The following is a 17,927-nucleotide window of genomic DNA, read 5'->3' as shown; positions in this document are numbered from 1 at the left end:
ATCCGGTCTGTGTGGGACCATTAATGCACCACTGAAGTCCTGCTATTTGACTTCTGTGCCCGCTCTACCATTGCCTTGGCAACCTGGGCCCCCACCTGACACATTTCTTTTCACGTACACTACTATGAATTACCAGAGAATGGGCCGATTCATGGTGGAGGTTTGCTCCCCAAAGCAATTCAGCCTTTCACTCCTGGCCGGAAGGTTTACCTTTCTCCCACACCCCAGTCGTTCCTCAGGTACCTTAAATTACACTCACGCCCATCTAGGCTCAACCTTGGCCTTGCCCCAGCCGCTAAGTAGTTCCAGCTTCCAGCAATGGGTCTAGGGCTGATCCCGCCCTCCCTGGTCTGGTCTCTATTCTAGGTTGAGTCCAGCTTCTGCCAATCCATGCAAAGCCAGGTTCCGCCTGTTTGTAACTGGTTGCAGCTCGACCCCTCCCCCGTAGGTATTTAGTTTCCGCCACTCAGCACACACTTTTGTATGTCTGGCAGCTGCTCCGTTCTAAATTCGTCTTTTCCAGCCAATCACTACACAGTTACCCTGCCCGCCTACGCAGTACCCAGACCCCCCTCTCCCCCACCCCTGCGGGCTGGTATGCCTGTGTACTTCTATACAAGTCTTGCTTCCGCTGAGCTGCGTGGAGTTCGGCACCGCCCAGTTGGGGTTTTGGCAGCCGTCTAGGAGTCGCTCGGTAGCCAATCAGCAGAAAGCAGGACCTAATCACCCGTATCCTCAGAGGCTGGCTGTCTTCCATCAATCCCATATAGGCCAATCCATGCGAGGCAGGCGCCCCCAAAACCTTGTCAATCGCCCCCGGCCTATCAGTCTGTCTTGAGCCAATCAGCGTGAAGCACCGCAGGGCCGAGCTCTCCTCTTCGGAACCCAGGCGGCCATCAGCGTTCCATCAGTTCCCCTCGGGCCAATCACAGCATAGGTCTGTGGAGCAGTGTCCGCCTCCCCAGCCCTGGAAGCCGCGCGGTCGATCCATGGTACTTTGGCCAATTAGCGAGCGGCAGAACGCTCGGCTCCTCCTTCACGGGCCCACGTGAGCGGTGAAGAAACGCAGGGGCGGCTTCTAGGTGCTGCCGCCGCCGCCGCCGCCGCCGCCGCCGCCTCCGCCGCCGCCGCCGCCGCCTCCGCCTCGGAAGCCCGGGCCTGGGGGGCGGTGGGGCAGCGCATGGAGCCCCCGCCCCCCGGAGCTGCCAACACCACCGCTCCTCTACGCACAGGTGAGTCCGGGGCCTGGAGGTTGGAGGGCCGGGTCCATGACCCCAAGTATCCTTCCCGCCCCCGCGGGGTGGGGGGGGGGAGATGTGGCTTGGCCCAAGCCCTGCTGGTGTTCGGCTCCCCACCGCCGCCACTACGGCTGGTGGACTTGCCTGTGGCATTGTCCCCTCCCATCGCCCCTTGTAGTGGATCTGACCGTGGCCTAACCCCCCTTTCTGTTTTATAATGGATCAGTCTTCGTGCTTGTGTTTCTCCCCACCCCACCTTACAGTAGACTGGTCTGTGGTCTTGCCCCCCACCCCACGCTTATAGGGAACCAGTTTCCGGCAGTGTCCGACTCCTTGACCGTAGGTGCATCTGAGTGTTTGTATTTCTCCTGTCCTCAACTTTCAGGGGCCCTTTCTGTGGCCTTGTTTTTCCACCCTTACTGTTCGTGTAGTTAGTCAATCCGTAGCGTTGTACACCACCACCACCCCCCCCCCACCACCAAACAATGAGTTAATCTGTGAACTTGTATTCGTGCCTCCAGTGCATCAGTTCATGGATTTATCACACACACACCACTTTACAGTGGATCCGTCTACATGCTTGTTTTTCACGTGCCCCTGCTTATTAGCCCGTTGCCCTATTCTCCCTTTTTTGTAGACTGTCACTCCAGTCCTTGGGCTTCTCCCTTCCTTAAGAGTGGATCAGTTTAATGCGTTTTATCTCCCCATTTTCAGTAGCCCAGTCCATGGCCTTGTCCTCCTCTCCTTTTAATCAGTCTGTGGGATGGCTCTCCACTATTGTGCAGGAGTCAATGTGCTTTCTGATCTCCTTGCTCCTAGTAAATAAGGTGAGCCTTTACGCACATACACACCTTTACTGTGGATCTGTCCATTGGCCTTCCTGCCACCCATGTGCTTGCGTTCACACCCTTCCCTTCTGGTATAATATCCTATGAGTCCAGTGCCTTGTAATCCCTCCAGGAGGGTCAACATGTGTGCTTTTATTTTCCCCCTTCTTTCATGGTGGTGGATCAGTCCATGGCCTTCCCTGCCACCCTCCTTCCTTAATCGTGGATCAGCCTGTGTGCTTGTTGAACTTAGGTCTTTTTTACCCTAGAACACACTTTCTCATACACACTTTTAACCACTGAGACATCCTACCTCACTCCAGTAAATGAATACATTAGTGATAGTGATATTGCCAATAGAAGCTAACATTTATTGAGCACCTACTTGTACCAGGCAAAATGCTTTATGTTAATGAGCTCATTTAATGCAACCTTTAAGATAGGTATTGAGGGAAGTTCAGCATAGGGATACCTTACTCAAAGGTGATCCAGTAGGTATCAGATTAGATTGCTCCTCAGAACATAGGATAATTTTTGATGCTTTCCTCTCTCACTTCATCTCACCCCACTTGAGGCCTCATTCTTTAAAAAAACAAATTAGTTCCTATCTCCACGCTTTGGTTTTTGCTGTTCCCTCAGCTGTCTCCATTCCACACCTTGTCTCAGGACATATCCACACCCGATTCCAGCAGCTATGTGACCTTTATGATTTAACCACTCTCTCTCTTCTCCTGTTTCCTCATTGGTAAAGTGGGGGCATCAGAACTAGAATCCCCTCCAGGGTAAATAAGGAATGTGCGTGTGGAGTTTCTCTGTCATGTCCTATTCTCTTGCGACCCCATGGACTGTAGCCTGCCAGGCTCCGCTGTCCATGGAATTTTCCAGGCAAGAATACTGGAGTGGGTTGCCTTGTGAATTAATAAAGCAAATAACTTCTCTGACCTTACCTCCTGCTGCTGCTGCTGCTGCTAAGTCGCCTCAGTTGTGTCTGACTGTGCGGCCCCAGAGATAGCAGCCCACCAGGCTCCCCCGTCCCTGGGATTCTCCAGGCAAGAACACTGGAGTGGGTTGCCATTTCCTTTTCCAGTGCATGAAAGTGAAAAGTAAAAGTGAAGTTGCTCAGTCGTGTCCGACTCCTAGCGACTCCATGAACTACAGCCTACCAGGCTCCTCCATCCATGGGATTTTCCAGGCAAGAGTACTGGAGTGGGGTGCCACTGCCTTCTCCAGACCTTACCTCCTACCCACCCCTAACTCTCTTCCAGCCACAATGACCTCACTCATCCTCAGAAACACCAGGAGAAATCCAGCCTTGGGGTCTTTGCCTTGGCTATTTTTTCTGCCTGGAACAGTCTACCCCCATCTCTGCATGGTTCCTTTCAGGACTCTGTTCAAATGTCACCTGTCCCTGACCATCTGAACCTGCACACCTAGCAGGACTCAGGCCCTTTTTCTGCTTTATTTGTGTTTTTGCCCTTTATCACTGTCAGGCACTCTGTTTACCAGTTTATCATATTTATTGTCTTTCCCCATTAAAATGGGAGTCCCATGAGGAACTCTTTCTGTCTGCTTATTCACTGCTAGGTCTCCAACACCTAAAATTCTTACCTAGTACTTGATAAGAATTTATTGCACAAATGAATGGAGAAAATAACAATTTCAGACAAATCAGAGTTGGGGACAGATGGAGATGAAGAGGGCATAAGAGAGTTAGTTAAGAGGCTAGTCAGTCAGGACTGTTTATTCAACACTTACTGAGCACCAGGCATTCTTCTAGGTGCTGGGGATATGAAAGGGAACAAAACAGGCGGAAATCCCTGCCTTTGTGGAACAGACATTTGCTAAGAGTGCAGACTATATAAATAAGTCAGTCTAATTAGTATGTTAGACAAGTGCTAAGGAAGGAAAGTGAAGAAGGGAAGGTTGGAATAGAGTATCAGGGTGGTTAGAATCTTAGGCACAGGGCAGGCCTCATTTAGAAGGTGACACTTGAATTAAGGCTTAAAGGAGTTCAGGAAGGGACCCATGATGTGTAAGGGAAGAGTGTACCAGGCAGAAGGAACAGCCAATGCAAAGGCCCTGAGGAGGGATTGTGCCTGGCGTGTTCAAGGGCCATGAAGGAGGCCAGCGTGGCTGGAGCAAAAGTCCTTTACATTTCAGTTCAGTTGCTCAGTCGTGTCCGACTCTTAGTGACCCCATGAACTGCAGCATGCCAGGCCTCCCTGTCCATCACCAACTTCAAAGAGTTTACCCAAACTCATGTCCATTGAGTCATTGATGCCATCCAACCATCTCATCCTCTGTCATCCCCTTCTCCCCCTGCCCTCAATCTTTCCCAGCATCAGGGTCTTTTCAAATGAGTCAGCTCTTCCCATCAGGTGGCCAGAGTATTGGAGTTTCAGCTTCAACATCAGTCCTTCCAGTGAACACCCAGGACTGATCTCCTTTAGGATGGACTGGTTGGATCTCCTTGCAGTCAAGGGACTCTCAAGAGTCTTCTCCAATACCACAGTTCAAAAGCATCAATTCTTCGGCACTCAGCTTTCTTTATAGTCCAACTCTCACATCCATACATGACTACTGGAAAAACCATAGCCTTGACTAGATGGACCTTTGGTGATAAAATAATGTCTCTGCTTTTTAATATGCTGTCTAGGTTGGTCATAACTTTCTTTCCAGGCAAGAATACTGGAGTGGGTTGCCTTGTGAATTAATAAAATAAATAACTTCTCTGACCTTACCTTTAATTTCATGGCTGCAATCACCATCTGCAGTGATTTTAGAGCCCCCCCAAATAAAGTCGGCCACTGTTTCCACTGTTTCCCCATCTATTTGCCATGAATTGATGGGACCGGATGCCATGATCTTAGTTTTCTGAATGTTGAGCTTTAAGCCAGCTTTTTCACTCTCCTCTTTCACTTTCATCAAGAACTCTTTAGTTCTTCTTCACTTTCTGTCATAAGGGTGGTGTCATCTGCATATCTAAGGTTATTGATGTACTCTGCATATAAGTTAAATAAGCAGGGTGACAGTATACAGCCTTGACGTACTCCTTTCCTTATTTGGAACCAGCCTGTTCCATGTCCAGTTCTAACTGTTGCTTCCTGACCTGCATACAGGTTTCTCAAGAGGCAGGTCAGGGGTCTGTTATTACCATCTCTTTCAGAATTTTCCCTAGTTTATTGTGATCCACACAGTCGAAGGCTTTGGCATAGTCAATAAAGCAGAAATAGATGTTTTTCTGGAACTCTCTTGCTTTTTCGATGATCCAGCGGATGTTGGCATATACTGACATTTAATCCTCCCAGAAACCTTTCAGAGTCGGTGTATCTCGAAGATACTTAACTTTGAGAGTGGCATATCCCCCATTTTATAGGTACAGGAACAGACCCAGAGAGGTTGAGTAACTTGCTCATGGTCACAGAGCTAGAACAGGATAGAGGAGTATGAGGCTGGCAAGCCAGAGAGAAGAAAGATCTGCTGGGGTAGACAGGTTATTCATCACACAGAGGAAGAATTAATTCTGCCTGGGAGATCTCAGAACTTAATGATGTGTGTAATAAAGGGTTCATCGTATGTTGAAAAGAGGGAAGGACACTCCTGGCAGGGAGAACAGCACATGCATATCCTTAGAGATGGGAACTGGATGAACTCAGGGTGCCCACGATGTAACATGCCAAGCTTCAGTCCACCTCAGAGCCTTTGTACATTCTGTTCCCTGTGCTTGAAAGACCCTTCCCACAGATGTCAGCATGGCTTGCTACCTCCCCTCCTTCAGATTTCTGCTGATATGTCACTTCCTCAGGGAAGCCCTCCCTGAACACCCTGTGTAAAATAGCATTCCTGTCCCCCTCAGTTTTGCTCTATGGAGAGCAGGTGGAACAAAGTGGCTAGGATCACTGCCTAGAGCCAAACTGCCAGAGTTTGATCCCTGTCTCTTTGTGATCTTAGGCAAGTTATATTACTTCTCTGTGCCTCCATTTCCTCACCTGGAACATGGGAGGGTAATGAGAGTGACCACCCATGATGTTGGTTTGAGGATTGAATGAGTCAAATGACTAAAATGGTAAGGGCTATGTGGCTGGTTCCTGTTTTTTAAATTGGTAATATTATTCCTGGCATACATGTAGGTGTTTCACAGGCCTCTGAGACTGACCATTTCTAAATCTGACCCCATGTTCTCCCTTCAAAACATGCTCTCCCGCAGGGCCCCTATCGCAGGTGATCAGGCCACAAACCTAGAGTCACCTCTCACCCCACCCCACCCCTAGTGCTATCTGTCAACAAATTCCATTCGTTCTGTCTTCAGGTTTTATCCAGAACTCAGCCGCTTCTCACCAGTTCCACTGCTAACACCACCATCTCTTACGTGGACTATTGCAGTAGCCTCTTCAGCCCCTACAGCTGGTTCTCCTCACAACAGCCTGAGGGTCTGTTAAAATCCAAGTCACAGCCTGTCACTTCTCTGCTCACAGCCATCTCATGGCTCCTATCTTATTCAGTCAAGTCAAAGCCCTTCCTGGCCTAAAAGAGCCTCACACAGTCTGGCCTCCATTGCCCCTCTGCTCTCAGCTCCTACTGCTGATACTTTCCCTTCACTGTTTTCTCTCTGACCGTGCCAGATTTCTTTGCCTTCCTCTGACCTGCCAGGCTCTCCAGCCTCAGGTTCCTTCACCAGAGCTATTTCCTCTGCCTGGATGACTGCTTTCCAGGTTGTCACAAAACTGATACCTTCACCTCTCTTAGGTCTTTGCTCAAATATCACCTCCACAGTGAATACCTTTTCAGAAAATAACTTCTCCCTGCTTCTTTGTTTTTTTTTCCAGAGCTCTTATCACCATCTGAAGAATTCTTGTTTATCTTGCTTCTTGTCTGTCTTCCCCACTAAAACGGGAGTTATGCCAGAGCAGGGATTTTTGTTGTATCCACTGCTGTCTCCCCAGCACCTGGCCCACAGCAAGCCCTCTATAAATGCTTGCTAAATGAATGAAATAAAGAGAAGTAAATGCATCTGAGAGAGGCATATGACTAGAACTCTTGTTAGGGATTATGTGGGAGATGTGATAATAAACAAAATACAAAACCTCGTGTGCTGCTGAGGCTTGAAGCCAACTGTCAGGTTTCACCTTAAGTGATAGATTCTGTGGCTGCTGAAAGGGGAACTGGTAAAATTGCCTGTTGTCACCACCAGGAGTCACAGTGGACTCTCTGCCTCTGAAACAAACAGGCCTTCCAAATAAACCAAGCAAGGTTTCTGATGACGGGACTGTAATCTGGATACTTTGTGGCCTTATGACTTACATAATTGCCTGAAACTGTGTCTGCCAAATGAACTTCGAAACAGCTCAGACATAAGAGGATCAGACTGTATTTCATTACAGATTAAAGACTCAAGCTATAAATTATAGAAAGACATTCTTTCTTAATCCAGCAGTCCCAGCTGGGTGATGATAAAAACTCTTTCCTTAAGGAATAGGAAGTTCATGTTTATTTCCAACTCACACTCAGCAAAAGGAGCAGTTAATAGGTTGGGGGGAAGAAGGCCAGGGAAGGTCCTATTCTGTGCATGACATGCTGAGGGAATAGTCAGTATGAGAGGCAGTTTAGTCTAATGGTTAAAAAGCTCAGACAACTGGAACTTGGCTGCCTGGGTCCAAATCTTGACTCTGCCACTTAGAGCTGTGTGGTATGTAAATGTCATTTAGACATTTTGTGCCTCAGCTTCCTCCTTTATAAATTAGAGATAATAAGAGTACCTATTTTCCAACGTTGTGATGGGAGAGAAATGAGTCAATAGCTGTAAAAATAGCAATCGAGGTCTACATGCCCTTATCTAAAACCCTTGGGGCCAGATGTGTTTCACAATTTTGAATTTTTCAGATTTTAGAAAAGTAACAAGGTACACATACGAGATGTTACGTAATACTCTTAGTGGGCTCTGTAATCAGCTACATTCAGATTTCTGCAGCAAGATGTATGAACAATCACACCAAGTGAAGATCCATAAAGACCACAAAAGGCCTTACTTTGTTTCAAATCAGGTTTTAGAGTAGCAGAAAAGGAGTAAGGAACAAATTAGAAATGGATATTCTGTATAGCAGATAAAGAATTAGGAACAAATTAGAAATGGATGTTTTGTAAGAGCTTATCATACCCCAGGCATAGTATATTTACTGTACAGTAACCCTGTGAGCTAGGTGGTATTATCATCTATTTTAGAGATGGAAAAAATGAGGCCCAAAGAGGTTAAAGAACACACCCAGGGTCACACTGCTAATAAGTAGCAGAATGAGGATTCCAGCCCTGGCAGTCTGGCTCTGGAGCCTGGGTGATCGTCCAATAGGCCATATTGCCTCTAATTGGTACAATGCCTGGCACACATTTAGCACTCAGTAGATGTTCATTATTGCTGTTGTCAAGAAGGAGAATCAGAAGGAAAGGAACAGGTCAGAGGAGCATGGGGTAGACAGAAGAGAGCAGACATTTCAGTGTCAGGAATTTTCATAAAGTCAAGGCTCCTTGGGGCTGAGACTTGAACAAAGGAGAAGACTTAAAAGCAGAGGAAGGGAACCCAGCATGGAGTAAACAGCCTTTATGAGGTGCTGACAGAGGGAACCTCCTGGGAAACTTGGTATTTGATGTGGTAGAAGGTGCAAATGAAAATATTCAGGTGAGGGGCATTGCTCTGGTTTTCTATTCATGCTGTAACAAATTATCACAAACTTTTAACTGCTTTCAGTTCAGTTCAGTCACTCAGTTGTGTCTGACTCTTTGCAACCGCATGGACTGCAGCACACCAGGCCTCCCTATCCATCACCAACTCCCGGAGTTTACTCAAACTCATGTCCATTGATTGAGTCGGTGATGCCATCCAACCATCTCATCCTCTGTCATCCCCTTCTCCTCCAACCTTCAATCTTTCCCAGCATCAGGGTCTTTTCAAATAAGTCAGTCTTCCCATTAGGTGGCCAAAGAATTGGAGTTTCAGCTTCAGCATCAGTCCTTCCAATGAATATTCAGGACTTATTCCTTTAGGATGGACTGATCTCCTTGCTGCCCAGGGGACTCTCAAGAGTCTTCTCCAACACCACAGTTCAAAAGCATCAATTCTTTGGCGCTCAGCTTTCTTTATAGTCGAACTCTTATCCACACATGACTACTGGAAAAACCATAGCTTTGACTAGATGGACCTTTGTTGGCAAAGTAATGTCTCTGCTTTTTAATATGCTGTCTAGGTTGGTCATAACTTTTCTTCCAAGGAGGAAGCATTTTTTAATTTCATGGCTGCAGTTACCATCTTCAGTGACTTCAAAATAAAGTCTATCACTGTTTCCACTGTTTCCCCATCTGTTTGCCATGAAGTGATGGGACCAGATGCCATGATCTTCATTTTCTGAGTGTTGAGTTTTAAGACAGCTTTTTCACTCTCCTCTTTCACTTTCATCAAAAGGCTCTTTAGTTCTTCTTCACTTTCTGCCATAAGGGTGGTGTCATCTGCATATCTGAGGTTATTGATATTTCTCTCAGCAATCTTGATTCCAGCTTGTGTTTAACTGCTTAAAACAACACAAATTATTCTCTTAAGAGTTCTGGAGGTCAGAAGGTCAGCACAGGTCTCACCAGGCTAAAATCCAGGTGTTAGCAGGGCTACTTTCCTTTCTGGAAGCTTCATGTGATTAGATTGAGCTCACCCAAACATCTCTCTAGCTTAAGGTCCATAACCTTAAACCCATCTGCAAAGTTCCTTTTGCCATGTAACATATTCAGTTTCCAGAAATTAGAACGTGGACATCTTTGGGTGGGGGACATTATTCTGCCTAGCACAGTCTGCCCTTTGGCCCCCAGAGGTTCACATTTGTCCCACAGGCAGAACGTATTCACACTATCGTATCATTTCCAAAATTCTCATCCCACCCTTCCATCATCCAAAGCCAGGCTGAGGGTACTCAGGGAATGATGGTGGTAGCTGAGGACAGAGGTGGAGGCAAGGTGGAAAGAAAGGAATCTTTCTCCTACTGACCTCTTCCCCTTTATGTACTCACAGCCTCTTAGTTCTGAGCTGTCTGCCCTCCAGGTACCCCTGGGATGGCGTGAGTACTTCCCCAGCGATGGACCCTTCTGTGACGCTGTGGCAGTTTCTGCTGCAGCTGCTAAGAGAGCAAGGCAATGGCCACATCATCTCCTGGACCTCACGGGATGGCGGTGAGTTCAAGCTGGTGGACGCTGAGGAGGTGGCCCGGCTGTGGGGGCTGCGCAAGAATAAGACCAACATGAACTATGACAAGCTCAGCCGGGCTTTGCGGTACTATTATGACAAGGTAAGGTGTCTGAGACCAGGGCTGGGACCCCACTCCCCCGCCCCCCACACCAGCAAACATTTATACCAGTTATTTCATTTTCTTGTCTTAATTTGATCTAGCTCTAGTTTTGAAAACAGTATTAAAATTTACCATTTTTTACCCCATCCTCTGGTACTTTCAGACCAATGTTGGGGCCCCCAAGCATTTATTCCAGTTATTTTATTTTCTTGTATTTTAACTTTGGCTAAAACCTTCAAAGCAACATTAATACTGACCCCTACTCACTCCATTCTTTCTGAGATCCCCAGAGTCCTTCTGTCCCAACCACACCCCACACAACATTTCATTTTCTTGCCTTATTCCTTATTCCTCTGACCAAAACTTTTGAAAACACTATTAATAATGAGTCTTCCTCATCCTGGAACAGTCCTGGGTTCCCCCAGGTATTTCATGGTCTGCTCTTATCCCAGAATAAGAATTCTAGAATAGCCTTATTCTTAGAATCAAAGTCTCCATGATAGCATTATCCTAACCTTTGTTTATCTCATCCTCCAAGACCCTCAACATTTTTATCAATTCTTTTCATATTTGATTTCGTTAGCTAAGACCTCCAAAACAATGTGTATAATGTCCGCTCCACACCCCATCCTCTTGTATTCCCAGAGCAACACTAGTCCTCTCCAATATTTATATCAGTTATTTTATTTTATCATCTTATTCCTGTAGCTAAAATTATAAATTTTGCTTATCTTTTCCTCTCAGACTGCCAAACCAGTGCTAGATATCCCCCCTCACATTTATACCAGTTATTTCATTTTCTTATTTCTTTACCTGAAACTTCCAAAACAATGTTTTTCCTCTTCCAGTTTTACTGCAGTATGATTGACACACATTACTGTATAAGTTTAAGGTGTACAGCATAAAGATTTGACTTGTATACATCAAGAAATAATTATCACAATAAGTTAAATAAACATCCACCAGCTCATACAGATACAAAATAAAAAGGAAAAAAATTCTTTACACTCTTAACTTTCATATATAACATACAGCAGTGTGAATCATTTATCATGTTATACATTATATCCCTAGTACTTACTTTTCTTATAACTGGAAGTTTGTGCCTTTTGACTGCCTTCATCCAATTCCCTTTCCTCTCACCCCACACTGAAACTTCTCAGACAATATTAATGAGTCTCCCTTTTCATTCCTTTTCTGAGAAACACAAACCCACCCTGTGACATTTGTGGCCAACATGAAGATGTCCTTAGGGTGCCTTAGTGCCCCCCAGATGCCTCTTGTCCCTCAGAACAGCCCTAGACCGGTGCTGCTGCCCAACCTTAACTCACTTACAGCATTTATTTCATTTTTTTAAATATATTTATATTTTTTATATTTTTATATTTTAATCCTTTAGCTCAAACCTCCAGAACACTATTCATAATGAGTCTGCCTCACTCTATGCACTGAAACCACCAGAACATCCCTGAGATCCTCCAGGGCTATCCTGAAATACCCCAAACGTGCTCTGTGACCCACCCAAGCCAGCCTTAAGATTCCCACAGTATTTATACCAGTATTTTAAATTCTTGTTAGTTGCTATCAGTTACTTCATTTTCCAATTGTTTCAGCTTAAACCTCTTCGGTGGTATTAAGAATAAGGCTCCTCATCCTCTCCACCCTGATGACTTTGCCCTGTTTCACGGCTGTGTCAAGAGCTTTAAATCATCCTCTAATAATTCATATTTATTAACAATTCATCACCATATTCTTCCATATTCATTTAGTCTCTTCCAACATTTATATCAGTGACTTCATTTCCCTGTCTTACTGCATTAGCTAGACTCCAAAACCGTGTCCTGGCAGCCACCCCCAGGGCCTGGCCCTGTTAGCCCACAGACACCCCTGGTTCCAGGAGCCAAGAGGAAAGCCTGTTCCTAGATCTGCTTCCCTAGTTGGGTCCCAGTGTGGAGAGGAGCCAGGGGGTGTGGCCATGTGTATCTAAGGTAGGGTGGGGGAACCTAACAGAAGGAGATGGGAGTATGACAGAGGGGGACTTGGACGGGCATGGATGGGACTGAGGTGTGGCAGGGAGAAGGGCAGTAGACTAAAGGAAGGATTATGCAGTGGGGAGACAGAAGGGGAAGAAGCTGGAGGAGAAGACAGGGAAATCGGGCTGGGGAAGAGTAGTAGAAAGTAGGGGAGACGGGAGGAGGCCTCAGATGAAGAGGTGAGTGAGATGTGAAAGAAGCTGGGAAGAGGACCCTATGGGGACACAGACACTGAGCAAGGACAGTGTATATGTAAAAGGACAGGAGAGGCATAAAGGGAAAAATACACCAGGAGACACTCCTCACCGTCCACGCTCTCTCTCTAGCCCTTTCTTCTAAGACACTCTATCCTGTCTCTTCCCCCTTACCAGAATATCATCCGCAAAGTGAGCGGCCAGAAGTTTGTCTACAAGTTTGTGTCCTACCCTGAGGTCGCAGGGTGCTCCACTGAGGACTGCCCGCCTCAGCCTGAGGTGTCTGTCACCTCCACTCTGGCAAATGCAGGCGCCACAGCTGTACACGCCATCCCCGGGGACACTGCCTCTGGGAAGCCAGGCACACTCAAGGGTGCAGGAATGGCAGGCCCAGGCGGCTTGGCGCGCAGCAGCCGAAATGATTACATGCGCTCAGGCCTCTATTCCACCTTCACCATCCAGTCCCTGCAGCCACAACCGCCCTCTCACCCTCGACCTTCCACAGTGCTCCCCAACACCGGCCCTGCAGGAGTAGCAGTGCCTCCCTCGGGGAGCAGGAGCACCAGTCCAAACCCCTTGGAGGCCTGCCTGGAAGCTGAGGAGGCTGGCCTGCCTCTGCAGGTAAGGACTGGAATATGGAATTTCAGCAAGAGGAGGGATGTACAGTTCCCAAATGAAGAGAGGGACTGGGAAGAGGAGGGACATAATGTCCTGTTAAAGATGATATAATGGAAGGAGAGACACAGAAGTCCCCTTGGAGAAAGAGATGGGGAGGAAAACTATTCAAACCCTGGGAAGGAAGAAGGAAATTGAGTGCACTACAATTAGCAGTACACCCAATATGTAGTAGGTGCCCTTGAATGTATTTGCTTAATGCACTGGCTCTCACGCTTTTAGCACTCATCAGAAAGCACTTAGAGGGCTTTTTAAGCCAGAGATGCTGAGGGACACCCCCAGAGTTTTTCTTTATGTGAGTCTGGGGATGGGCCCAAGAGTCTACATTTTTAACAAATTTCCAGATGAGGTGTATGCTGCTGGTCCATAAAGCAAATTTTTGAGAACCACTGCTTTTATACATGGGGGCAGTATCTCCTGGAGTCCCACCCCTGAAGGCAACCCAGATAGGAGGACCAGAAGCCCCATTTTCTTGGCAAAGTACCACATCTTGTTAAAGGACCTGCCCCTATTCTCAGGTCCCACTTTCCATGGGAAATAACTGGCTTCACTACCCCAGGAATCCTTAGGCATCCCTTCTGCACTCGTTCCTCTCCCAGGTCATCCTGACCCCACCCGAGGCCCCAAACCTTAAATCCGAAGAGCCAAATATGGAGCCTGGGTTGGGCCGGCCACTGCCCCCAGAAGTCAAAGTGGAAGAGCCCAAGGAAGAGTTAGAAGCTGCAGCCAGTGGGGAGGCGGGGTTTGTGCTGGAAGCCGTCAAGGCCGAGCCCTTTGAGCCCAAAGTCGACCCAGAAGTCCCTCCAGCAGAGGGCGTGCCAGCCCGGCTGTCCGCTGTCGTAATGGAAACTGCGGCGCAGGTGGGCGGCCTCACGGCTTCCACAACACCCAGCGCGGAGATTGCCCAGCCTCAGAAGGGCCGGAAGCCCCGGGACCTGGAGCTTCCACTCAGCCCGAGCCTGCTGGGTGGACCAGGACCCGAACGGACTCCGGGATCGGGAACTGGTTCAGGTCTACAGGCGCCAGGTCCAGCGCTGACGCCTTCCCTGCTACCTACGCACACATTGGTGAGAACTTTTGAAGGGGCGGGGCTGGCACCTGGAACAAATGGGATTGGGGCGGGGTGGCGCGGGGTGGGGGAGGGAGACTTACCGCGAAGGCCAATGCGATTACCTCGGAATGAGTGAGAGGGTGGAGCCTTCGAGTGGGATTGGCTGCGTGGAGGGACAGGCTTGATTGCTACTGGATGGAGGAGTCTGCAATGCCAAGGATCAGGTGTCCAAAGAAGGGCGGTTCTGGGGAGATTTGTGGGCAGGGACCAAGAGGCTTTCTGCAGGAACTGTTTCTGGGTTGAGGCATGGCTTGAGGAACCTGAGTGGGGCTTTGGGGTCTGAGATTTTCTCAGCGGGTTTCCTGTGAGGTTATGCAGGTCTGCGGAGAAGGCACTGGCACCCCACTCCAATACTCTTGCCTGGAAAATCCCATGGACGGAGGAGCCTGGAAGGCTGCAGTCCATGGGGTTGCTGAGGGTCGGACACGACTGAATGACTTCACTTTCACTTTTCACTTTCATGCATTGGAGAAGGAAATGGCAACCCACTCCAGTGTTCTTGCCTGGAGAATCCCAGGGACGGGGGAGCCTGGTAGGCTGCCGTCTATGGGATCGCACAGAGTCGGACACGACTGAAGTGACTTAGCAGTAGCAGCATGCAGGTCAGGGATAAGAGTTGGAAGTTGATCCTGAGCTACTGGGATTGTGAGGTTTGAAAACAGCGGGTGGGCTCTTGGAGGTGGTCTTGCCTGGGGTGGGCCCTCTGGAGTTAGAGTTGTCTGTGTGAAGTCAGAGCTGTCAGAGATATGGCCTCAGTAGTTATGGTCTAGGCCTGTGCACTTTTGAGGAGTGATCTTGGAAGTATGAGTGGGAAATCAGGTGGGGCCAGAACCAAGTTCCTTTGGTTTTCCCACAGCTGCCCTCTTGCTCACTTGTGCTCTGACCACCCCTTCCCCACAGACCCCGGTGCTGCTGACGCCCAGCTCGCTGCCCCCCAGCATTCACTTCTGGAGCACCCTGAGTCCCATTGCGCCCCGTAGCCCGGCCAAGCTCTCCTTCCAGGTAGGATCAGCTCCCCAATCTCAGAAAGTGTGAGTGACCCTAGCACGGTCCCCATCCATGACCTCTCCCTATTTCTGTCCTCAGTTTCCGTCCAGTGGCAGCGCGCAGGTGCACATCCCTTCCATCAGCGTGGATGGCCTCTCAACCCCCGTGGTGCTCTCCCCAGGGCCCCAGAAGCCATGACTATCACCACCACCACCACAACCACCACCACCCCTTTCTGGGGTTACTCCTTCCATGCCCTGAACTTCTCTCCAGCCAGCTGTCTCAAGGAGAAACATAGTTCAGCTGACAGACTCGTGCTCCAGTTGTGGTTGGGTAGGGATTCTTAGGAAGAAGGATCTCTCAATAACCCTTCCACAAAAAAAAACATACAACTTCTCTCTTCTTGATCAGTCCCCCAGTGGCCGCTCTTATACGTCTCCTACTGCAGTGGTGGGGACGGTTTATTTATTTATTTTTTGAAGGCCACTGGGAGGAGCCTGGCCCAACTCTTTTGGAGGGGGTGGCAAGGGCATCTCCCCCGTGTTCCACATTTTTTCCCCAAGATGAGACAATCGGGGTCTGGCTTGAGACAGGCCTTTCTTTATTTATTTCTCAGCCTGCCCTTGGGGAGCTGAGGGAGCCCTGTCTTCACTTTGGGGTATGGGTAGAAGAGCTAGCTTGTTGTAGTTTATTATTCCTGGCCTTCCCCAAGGGTCCAGGAAGAATTTGTGCCATTTAATGGTTTGGGAGTCTTGGCCAAGGAAGACTCACACCCTTGGAGATGGGAATTTCCACCTCCCCAGCCTTTCTCTCAGACAGGTTGTCCTTTCTCAACCACCTTTTCGGCCAGGGAGGAATGCCCCTTTTGTTCTTCTCCCCCCTGAGAAGCCATTCCTGTGTCTGCCAAACTCCTGGGGTCCTGCCTGTTACCTCCCAATGGAGGGATTTTTGGGGAGTGGTCCCCGTCTGGGGGGCCCCTCCAGCCAGTACTCCAGGTCTCCCTGTCCCCCACCCCCTGCCATTTTGATAGTATAATCTATTTTTAAACAGGGCTTTTCAATAAGGGAGAGGGAGGTATCTCTTCCTATATCTGAGATGGGGTGGGTGGGAAGGAAGGGATTTGGGGGATCTCCCTGCCACCCCCAAGTGTTTATTTTTGATACCAAATGTGTATTTTCAACTCCCTCCCAGCCCCCCAATTTTCCTGCGGGCGGGTACAAAGGACCCTTTATGTGTCCCTGGAGTTGGGAGGGAGGAACAAGGGACATAAAGCCTGCTCAATCTGAATTCCAGGCTGGAGGAGGGTGGGTTCAGAGGACTCCTGGGTTCACCTCCCATCAGCACCGTCCCAGCCCGGGCCTAGGGACCTGGGTCTTGGTGATTTGGGGGACGGTGCTACACCTGTCTCCACTGTTCGTTTTACTTCCTCCCAAATGGATTTTTTTTCTAAGAGTCCCAGAGAATGGGGAATTGTTCCTGTAAATATATATTTTTAAAGGTGATGCTGGAGGCTGGTAGCATTTTTTTCCCTGAAGCCGTTGGGAATAACTGTGTGCAAAGGCACAACTTTGTGTGAAAGGCCATAAGGGTGTGAGATTGATCATGGGAGAGAGAGCATGATGGTGTGTGTCAGAAAGAGTAAAGACTACAGATTGGTAACCAGGTGTGTGAAAAAGAAAACTCTGGCAAGCTGTGATTGCACATGTACATTTGTGAAGTCATGTATTGAGAGAGTAGAAGTTGTAACCACAAACTTGACATTGTGTCTGTGTGAGAAATTGTGGCTGGGTGGTAAAAAAACACAAAGACTGAATGAGTGATTAAGATACTATGCCAGAAACTGGTGCTTTGTGTGAAACAATGTTTACGAGAAGGAAGTGGGGACTGCTCATCAGTCACTGTTGGACAAGCTGACGGTGAGCAAGAGAGAGTAACCAAAACAACATGTGAGAGCCTGTATAGGCCTGAAAGTGCAGTGGAGATTGTCAGGGACAGTGCATAGGTGAGAAACTTCATTGTAAGTAGGCAGGTGACTCAGTGTTTAGGAGATGGGTTGTGTGTGAAACCATTCATGCAAGGCTGTTGGATCAACTAAAGTAATGAGAGCGTGTGTGTGAGAGGTTGATTGTATGAGAGAAAATAGCTGTGAGGCCAGATGGGTGCCTGAGATTTAAGATACCAGAATGCGTGATTGTATGTATGAAAACTTTCTGTGAGATTAAACACTAGCAAAGACTGCATGAGAAACAGAAAAAGTGGCTGCAGCTGAGAGAGCCTGAGAGGCTGTAATGTGTGTGTACGTGTGCGTGTGTGTGTTCGTGTGTGTGTGTGTGTTCCTGAGCCTAGTGGCATATGGATGCAGTTACTACTCCAATCTAGCCAACAGGTTCAGGGACCATGGAAGTATAAGAGAAGATGATGGTGAGACAGAGTGAGTGGAAGTGTGCTAGAGACCACTTCACTGTGAGTGAGAAGCGAGGAGTAAAAAGAAGGAAGTCAGCGCCACATGAGAGAAAACTGATGACTGAGCAGTGTGTGAGAGTG

At 48.2% G+C, this 17,927-nt stretch overlaps 1 protein-coding gene across 1 annotated transcript; it reads left to right on the top strand.

Annotated features, from left to right (window-relative positions):
• The first annotated feature begins 7 nt into the window (after window positions 1-7).
• Window positions 8-17,139, top strand: ELK1 (ELK1, ETS transcription factor). Its single transcript, XM_018043748.1, has 6 exons — window positions 8-1,232; window positions 10,140-10,383; window positions 12,788-13,231; window positions 13,885-14,352; window positions 15,297-15,398; window positions 15,483-17,139. Exons 2-6 carry the CDS (start codon window positions 10,174-10,176, stop codon window positions 15,579-15,581), a joined length of 1,323 nt encoding a protein of 440 aa, XP_017899237.1. The 5' UTR covers window positions 8-1,232; window positions 10,140-10,173; the 3' UTR covers window positions 15,582-17,139.
• Window positions 17,140-17,927: the final 788 nt, after the last annotated feature.

The sequence above is a fragment of the Capra hircus genome (assembly GCF_001704415.2).
Source record: "Capra hircus breed San Clemente chromosome X unlocalized genomic scaffold, ASM170441v1, whole genome shotgun sequence".
In the NCBI taxonomy this organism is placed as follows: Eukaryota; Metazoa; Chordata; class Mammalia; order Artiodactyla; family Bovidae; genus Capra; species Capra hircus.
Note: the sequence above shows the minus strand (reverse complement) of the source record. Positions and strands in the feature narration are given on the sequence as shown.

Bases quoted from the DNA above. Each gene is read 5' to 3' on its own strand.
- ELK1 (XM_018043748.1), top strand. From the start codon at position 10,174: ATGGACCCTTCTGTGACGCTGTGGCAGTTTCTGCTGCAGCTGCTAAGA. The intron at 10,384-12,787 runs GTAAGGTGTCTG...CCCCCTTACCAG, and splicing joins TGCGGTACTATTATGACAAG to AATATCATCCGCAAAGTGAG. The intron at 14,353-15,296 runs GTGAGAACTTTT...CCTTCCCCACAG, and splicing joins TGCTACCTACGCACACATTG to ACCCCGGTGCTGCTGACGCC.